This window comes from Ornithorhynchus anatinus, chromosome 17, assembly GCF_004115215.2.
Source record: "Ornithorhynchus anatinus isolate Pmale09 chromosome 17, mOrnAna1.pri.v4, whole genome shotgun sequence".
Classification (NCBI taxonomy): Eukaryota; Metazoa; Chordata; class Mammalia; order Monotremata; family Ornithorhynchidae; genus Ornithorhynchus; species Ornithorhynchus anatinus.
The window spans coordinates 4991646-5000171 of NC_041744.1; the positions used below are offsets into that span (position 1 = coordinate 4991646).

Genomic DNA, 8526 nt, shown 5'->3' on the forward strand with positions numbered 1-8526 from the left:
GGGATTAGAACCCACGCCGTTCTGACTCCCAGGCCCATCCCTAGCCACTCTGCATGCTGCAAGGGGTTGATGGAGAGAGAGAAGAGACTAGAAGACCCTGTCAGTTTAGAGGGAGGGGGATTGGATGCAGAATTGGGTGGAAAGAAGGGGCTGGATGGGACGACCTCTGAAAAGATGAGTTTCCTGAAGGCTCTAGGATTTTTCCATAACCCGAAGGATTGGAAGGATCGTGGGAGCGTATTTGTTTGCAGCGTGTCTCCTAGTGTGTCGACTGGTTGGTTGTGGATCTGAATCTGAGTGAGTGTGTGGAGTGTGGGCCTATGCGTGCACGTGTGTGCGTGTGCATGCACACGCTTTCAGGGCTGCAGTCGTTCCTTGTGTCTGTAACTAGGCTCAGGGTCTGGAGGATTTGGGTCCTAATAACAGAGGAAGGAGGCAGGGAGCCCAGGTCCAGCTCCAAGCCTCTGGGCCAGCTGTTGGCTGTCGACTTGAATAGAAAGGCTGCCTATCCTCCTCCCTCTTCCTCACCTGTTTTTTCTCTCCTCCATTTCCCTTGCCTATTCCCCTCCCTCCTTCTTAGGAGAGCCCTGCTTTTTTTTAAATAGCATTTGTTAAGCACTTATTATGTGCCAGGCACTGTACTAAGCGCGGGGTGGATACAAGCAGATCGGGTTAGACACAGTCCCTGTCCCACATGGGACTCACAGTCACAATCCCCATTATACACGTGAGATCAGTGAGGCCCAGAGAAGTGAAATGACTTGCCCAAGGTCACGTAGCAGACAAGTGGCGGATCTGGGATTAGATCCCATGACCTTCTGACTCTATTCACTACACCATGCTGGTTCTCCTGTTCTGAGACAGCTTCCCGGCCCTCCCTCCCTCCACCCACCTCCACCCCTGGCACCTAGGCCCTCTGCCCCACCCCCACCTTCCCTTCGGTCTGTCATCGCTGGGGACGGAGCCCAGCGTCCATCCCAGCATCCCCAGCCCCCCAAGGCAGAGCGGCTCCCTTGAGCCGGACCGTCCCTGGCCACGGGCCTCCCCGCCTCCTGATCTGCTTTGCGCTTTGAAGCTGGGTCGTTATGACGCAGCCATGACTCACCCTCTGACGGGAGAGTTTCCAGCGCTGGGTTTCTTTGCCCCTCTGTGGGCCGGCGCCAAGAGTCACTTGCCCTGGCAGATGCCGGGCAGAGCCGAGGGAGAAGAATTGAGGTTGCTGGATCTGCCCCTGGGCCAGGGCGAGTGGAGCATTAGGAGAGGGTGGTCTACACCTAACCCAGGCTCGGGCCCACCCGTCCCTGAAAGAGGGAGCTCAAACTCCAGCACGGTTCTTGCTGTGGAGGAAGAAGCCCAGAGGTAGCCCAGTGGCAACCCAGTTGGGGCACGTTCCCTGGATCTGCTTCTCCCTGCTCTGCCCAAAAGGAGTCCTTTAGGAGCCCACGCCAGTCTGAGTGATGGGCGAAGCAGAGGAGCAGTGCAGCCTCGTGGCAAGAGCCCGGGCCTGGGGTGCAGGGGACCTGGCTTCTCATCCTGGCTCCACAACTTGCTCATCGTGTGAGCTCGGGGAAGTCACGTCACTTCTCTGAGCCTTGGTTTCCTCATCTGTAAAATGGGAATTCGATTCTTGTTCCCCCTACTTTAGGCTGTGAGCCCCATATGGGACAGAGATTGTGTCCATCCCGATTATCTTAGATCTACCCCAGTGCTTGGTGCAGTGCTTGGCAAATAGTAAGTGCTTCATAAATACCATTATTATCATTACTTGTTATTATCATTAATAATAGTAATGATAATGATGAAGATGAATTGTACTTTCCAAGTGCTTAGTACAGTGTTCTGCACACTGTAAGCGCTCAGTAAATACGACTGAATAAATGAATGATGATACAGACTGGTACCTGAATCTGAATCTCACTTCTGGGAGAGCACTGCCCAGTGTGGAGCCAGAAAGCATGGCGGGTGGGTCACAGAACTCCAGATGGAGGTCTCCTTCCCTCCAGTCAGTCAACTGTATGTATTGAGCACTTACATTTTTCAGATGAGGTAACTGAGGCATGGAGAAGTTAAGTGACTTCCTCAAGGTCCCCAGCGGGGAAGCGGCATGGCGTAGTGGCAAGAGCACGGGCTTAGGAGTCAGAGGTTGCGGGTTCTAATACCGGCTCCGCCATTTGTCTTCTGTGTGACCTTGGGCAAGTGACTTTATTCCTCTGTGCCTGTTACCTCATCTGTAAAATGGAGATTAAGACTGCGAGCCCCTCTTGGGACAGGGACTGTGTCCAGTCAGATTTGCTTGTATGTACCCCAGTGCCTAGCAAAGAATAAACGCTTAACGAATACCATAATTATGATTATTAACTAGTTTACAGTCTAGGGGAGGAGTTTACAGTCTATCGGGTCCCCACAGTGGGGCGGGTCTGGCACCTCCCCCAGTGCTGCAGGCCAAGGGTGGGGAAGAGGAGGAGGAGGAGCAGGAAGAGGAAAAGGAGGAGGAAGAGGAGCAGGATAAAGAGGGAGGAGTGTCTTCGTCCGGGCTCCTTTACCTCTCCCTGCTTTGAGGCGCTGGACAAGCCCAGGCAGCGGGAAAGGAGAGAGAAGGGGGTGGGGGCCGGGGACTGGGATGGCAGTGCGGTACCAAGAAGCGGGGGAAGACTAGTCTGCCAGATGGGGGGCGGGGGGGACCCCCGCTTAGGAGGGAGGGTGATGAGTAAGGGGGTGGGGAGAGACCCCTTTGGTTATGCACAGATGAGTGTTGGAGCATTATAGGAGGGTCTATTTCTGAGTCAGGGTATGGTATGTGTTTGCTTTGGTATGTGTTTGTGAGGGGGGGAGGGTTGGGGGGAGGTTCCTAGGAAGCCACTGGGGTGGGTGACCCTTGCCCAAGTGAGGGGAAGGGGTGGAGGCCCCAGAGAAAGCATGGCAGAGGGGTTGGGGGGCGGGGTGGCAGCCCAGCTCCACCAATCCCAGCCCTCCGTTCCAGCAGAGCTGACCTGCCCCAGTGCATGAGGAGAAGGGGGAGGGGGGAGGAAAGGAAAGGGCAGTTCCAACACCCGGCCCGGGCCACCACCACCACCAGAACATCCTATTGGTGCATTCTTCCTTACAGGACAGGCGACAGCCTGGCCCCTGGGTTGGGGAGACAGGGGGTGCATCTGGAGAGAGAGGAATGAGGGCTATGGGTCCCTGGAGAAAAGGAACAGGGATTGGGGAGGTAGGGAGGAGATGGGGGGGGGGGGTGGAAGGGCAGAGAGAGTGGGAGCCCTTGGGGCTGTTTTGTCCCTAAAGGAGAAAGGACAAAGTTCACAGTTGCTGTTTTGGTGTCAACAGGGCTGTGGCAATCCATCAGTGGTATTTACTGAACACCTCCTGATAAGCCACACACACAAACACACACACACATTCTTTCCCTGTCCTCAAGGAGCTTGCAGTCTAATGGGGAAGATAAGGCAAAAATGATCTACAGGGAGGAAGAATAAGGGTAGAGCAGGAGAGAGTTCCAGGACTGCCAGGATGAAAGAGCTGAGTCAGTAACTGAATATGCGGTTAAATTTTTTTTTTATGGTATCTGTTAAGCACTTACTATGTGCCAGGCATTGTACTAAGCACTAGTGTTGCACATAGTCTATGTCCCTGTCTTAATCCCCATTTAGCAGATGAGTGACTGAGGCCCAGAGAAGTTTAGTGACTTGCCCAAGGTCACACAGCAGACAAGTGGCTGGACACATTCATATGTCCAGGCTGGGAGCAGGCTGGCACGCGGCCTAGCAGAAACAACTGGGGCCCGGGATTCGGCCCTGCTGGGTGACCTTGGGCAAGTCACTTCACTTCCCTGGGCCTCGGTTTCCCCCTCTGTCAGACGGGGACGGGGACCCTGCCCGGCCTGATCGCGTTGCCTCTCCCCCAAAGCTTAACGCGGTGCTTGGGCCATCGTAAGCGCTGGTCCCACCGCCGTGACCGTGATGACGGGGAGTCCAGAAGTGGTGAGGGCGGTCCCTCTTCCTCCTGTGCCCCTGCCCCCTTGTCATCCCCAGAGGTCGTGGACCGCCAGCTGGAGGAGCAGTGCCGGGCCATGGAGGCGCAGCTGGCGGAGCGGGAGGGCAGCAACGCGGAACTGCGCCGGGAGCTGCGGCAGCGAGAGGCCCTGGTGGCCGCCCTGCGCTCCAGCCTGCGCAGCAAGGAGCGCCATTTCCTGGAGGAGCTGAAGCGCCGGAGCCACGGGGTCACCGTGCTCGACACGGAGCTGCGCAAGCAGACCGAGGCGGCGGCCTACCTGTCCCTGCAGCTCCACGCCTCCAGGCAGAGACTGCACGGGCCCCGGGGGTCGGCGGGGGGCCGGCTCCCCCCTGACCGGGCGCCCCCACCCGCGGAGCCCCGGCCCAAGAAACGCAGCCACAGAGCCCGGAGGCCGCCGGCGGAGCTGGGGGGCCTGGGGACCTTGGGGGGCCGCGCCGGCGGGGGCTTCGGAGATGCCGACCCCATGCCCGACCCGGCTCTGTTCCTGTCGGGCCGGAGGCACCACTTGCCCAAGGCCACCGGCCCCCAGCCCCGGGCCAGGCCGGAGGGTGAGGGGACGGCCCCGGGAGAGGGCAGCCCCTGCAAACCTGCCAGGCCCCCCGCCGAGGAACCCCCGGACCCCCCGGGTGCTCCACCCCCCAGGGCCCGGCCCTGTCGGAGCCAGCACAGCCGACGCCGTGGGCCCAGTCCCCAGAGCTCCGCCGACCTGGAGTAGCCCCAAAGGGAGACCGGGAGACCGGGGGGCCGTGGGGGGCCAAGGAGAGCCCAGGGGCCAGGGCCCCTCTCCCAGCCCCACCGCCCCTCCTCTCCCATCTCCCCTCGACCCCCTGCCCACTCCCGCCGTGGGCCGGGAGCGAGACTGCGTTCGTCCAATCGTCCCGGGGGCATCGGCCGGAGGTGCCCGCCCCTGGTAGGTCCGGGGAGGGGGCAGGGGAGGGACAGGTCAGGGAGGCCAGAGAGACTCCCCCTTTTAGAGTTCCAAACTTTCTGAGCTTCCAGCCCCCACCGCCTCTCCTCTCCCTTCCCCCAGCACCGGGATCCTGGGGCAGGGGAGGGGCAGACAGAATTTGCACATTTTTGTAAGAGAAAATATGAGTTATGGCTCGCTCTCAGTGGGCTGTTCTCTCCTTCTCACAGAGAGGGGAGCTGCCAGTGCCCTCTGAGGGGCCGAGGAGAGCCGGCCAGCCCTCTCGGGTGGGCTCCGAGAGAAACTCCCCCCCAGCCCAGGGGGGCAGAGGGTGCCCTGCATGCATGAGTAGCGATGGGATCAACAGTGGTGCTCGGGATGACGGTTATATTCTTCCCGTTCTGCCGCCCACCCGCCCAGGGTCAGCCCCTGCAGGCTTGGGTCCACTGACCACCCGCCCCGCCTGCCCGTCTCATCCTGCTCTGCCCACTCAGCCAGCCTCGCCCTGCCCCGCCCACCCCATCCTGCCCATCCCGTTCCGTTGTGCAGGGCCCCATGACTGTCCCGTTGCCTGGCACCTACCCTCTCAGCTGCTTCTGCCGCTGCGTTGGGTCGGGGGGAAGGGGGTTGGAGGACAATAGAAGGGGTCAGCCCACCCTCCCGGGAGGGAACCCGAGGAGGCCCTGGCATTGCTTTCCGCTTTCCTGATACAACCATCCACGGAGCTGGGCCAGGGCCCGGTGGGCCGGCTGACCTGGAGCAAGGGCGAATTGGGTGCCTGACTGGGGTCCTGGGGGCTGGGTGGCTAGGAGCCCGTAGGAGGGACTGATGAATTGCCTGACCTGGGAAGGGGGGATTGGCCGAACCCCCATTTCCACAAATGGCAGGTCAACCCCAAGCCCCCGCAGTTTAGGAGGAGTCCAGAGAGGTCTCTGCCCAGACAGGCAAGGGAGAGCCAGGGGGAGCTGAAGGGAGGAACAGGTGAGGAAAGGAGAGAGGAGAGGGGGTCCCGAGGCGGGCTACCAGAGCTCAGACCACCACTCCTCACCCATGGGGCCAGGACCTCCCCATTCCTGCCCCCTGACTCTTCTCGAGCTCTCCCTCCTCCCCCAGCATCTCTTTCCCCGCCCCCAGATTCTGAGCATCAATCTGCCCATAGCTCTGAGAAGCAGGGGAGACAAACCCCGACAGGGCCAAGCTTCCGGCCCTTGGCCGGGGGCAGGGTCCCCGGCCCCCCAACCACAACACCGCAAAGAGGAGGCAGGCTTCAAGGCCCCGTCTGCTGGTGCTAATTGCAGCCGCTCCCCAATCAGCTGGCTGTGGCCAGAGGCAGGAGGGAGGGGCCGGCTGGCAGGGACAGCTGGCAGAGTCGCTGAAGCGTCTCGGGCCCGGAGGGGAGGCGGTGCCCTGGTCCCTGGCTCCCCGTCCCCCAGTTCTCCCCCGTCCCCAACAGCACCCCTGAAAGGCCGGAGCCGAGGGAGCTCTCTGCCGCTCCTTCGGCCCGGTGGGCAGGGAGACGGAGACAGCGGAGACGGTGACTCTCTGTTCCGGCTCTCTGGGGAAGGTCAGCCTCCTCGCACCCAGCTCTCGGGCCCAGCCTCTGTGGGGAGGGAGACCTGTTGGAAGGGTGGCCAGTGGGGAGGAGGCCCGGAACTGGACGGAAGGGATCCTCGGGCAGGCTGCGGCACTGACGTCGGGGAGCGGGACTCTGGACCAAGCTAGGCCTGCTGCTCCTCCCCATCCCTACCCGGCTCTCGGGTCTTGGCCCCCAGGGCTCCGCTGAGCTCTTCCTCTCCCCAAGGCACAATTCCCACCCGAGACCCCCTGGTGAGGGAGCATGAGGGCACCAGTGCCAGGACTTGCTGCCCCATTAAGATGGAGGATGCCAAGTCAGCTCCAGCCCCGCCTCAACTCTTCCAAGGCTTAGATGGACCCATCCAGAAGCCCCCCCGGGCCAGGACAGCTCATAGGGCCTTCTACAGGCTCCTCTCCCCCCAGATCCTTTCCAAGAGACCCGTTGTGCATTCAGCCATAATGTGCCTGTGACTGTCTTCCAAGCTGAGAGGTGGTGGCGTGTGATGGGAGAAACCGGTTTCAATACCACTAGGAGATCGGGTGTTGGGAGGGGGAGGCCTGCCGAGCCATCCCTATTGCTCAGGCAGCATCTACACTGACCAATCACTCCCTGTGAACCCCCGAGTTCCCTGCATAACCCGATCTGTCCACACAGCCAGAGAGTTAGAGTTGACTCAACTCTCTTCCAGTTTCGGGTTGGAGTAATCTGGACTGTTGAGGTTTTGCTGTCCTCCCAGATAGCTGGGATCCCCTCCCTCCCCAGGGTAGAAAAGTCTCTATAGGGCAAGGGAGAGAGGGAGGCCAGAGGGAGTGTCTCTCCACTCTTGCCGATTGACAGGTGGTGTCTAAATGCGGATGGGCGTGGCTGTGCGGATGAAATTCCAGGTGTGGGTCTGGGTGGCTGGGTTTATGCGGTCTGTATCACTGGGGAAAGGCGAGGAGCGCGTTCTGTCTCTGAGAGAGAAAGTGTGTGGGGCGTGGGTGTGGGTGTGTTGTCTGGGAGCTGTGAGTCTTCTCATGGCTGCCTGTATCTGAGGCAGAGAGGGACAAGCAGGGCATTAGAAATGAGTCATTTGAGTAGCACACGGGCAACTGGAGCAGCTGGGATTCATGGGAGCAAGAGGGGGGGCTAAGGGAGGTGTATTGTATTCCCTGAGGGGCTTTTTGGAGATGAGCCAGAGAGCAGCCATGGTTTCCAAACAGCAGCTGCCTAAGGCTTCGTCCCCAACCCCCATCTCCTCCTCTTCGCCCTCCCCCACTTTATCCTGCCTCCACTCTCCTCACTGATAATAATTAATAATTACTGTGGTATATGGCAAGCGCTTAATATGTGCCAAGCACCCTACTAAGTGCTGGGATAGATACAAGGTAATCAGGTCGGATACAGTCCCCGTCCCACTTGTGACTCGGTCCGAGAAGGGAGGGCAGGTATTGACTCCCCATTTTACAGGTCAGGAAACGGAGGCCCAGAGCAATTAAGTGACTTGCCTGGGGTCACTGGGGGCAGAGCCAGGATTAGAACACAGGTCTTCTGACTCTCGGGCCCGGGCTCTTTCTACTAGGCCACACGGTCTCCCCACACTGACCTTTTGTGACTCCCCTCTTCCTGTCTATACCGCACCTCCTCACCAGCCCTCACCCCTCCCAGGGTCTCAGCATCCGGGCAGACCCCAAGGGGACCCAGAAGGGGGAGATGGAAGAGGGTGACCTGACCTCTCTGGGGTCCTGGGACGAGGGACCGGACCCCGGGGGACCAGGAAGTGGGACTGGACCAGGCCGCTGCCTTCATGTAGATCTGAAAGACTGAGCGGTGTGGAACTGGGAATGCACACGCGCACGCATGCACACTTTCCTGGGTGAAACAGGAGAACTTACAAGCACACATGTGCTCCCATGGACACACAACACACACACACACACAGTGACGCCCATCCCACCACTGCCCCCAACTCTGGGGGAGTAGCCCTCGGCTCTGCCGGCTGTTTTCCCCGTAGTGCTGGGCTCAGCTAGGAGGGCAGTCGCTGCCCGAG

General features: G+C 60.1%; 1 protein-coding gene across 1 annotated transcript in view; it reads left to right on the plus strand.

Moving 5' to 3' along the window:
* The window catches only part of CCDC92B (coiled-coil domain containing 92B), a 29187-nt gene extending 21334 nt beyond the window's left edge, over positions 1–7853 (plus strand). Inside the window, exon 4 of the mRNA XM_029081578.2 lies at positions 4032–7853. Within this exon, the coding sequence (XP_028937411.1) occupies positions 4032–4729 (698 nt within the window). The 3' untranslated portion in view covers positions 4730–7853. The remainder of the gene's footprint in view (positions 1–4031) is intronic.
* Positions 7854–8526: the final 673 nt, after the last annotated feature.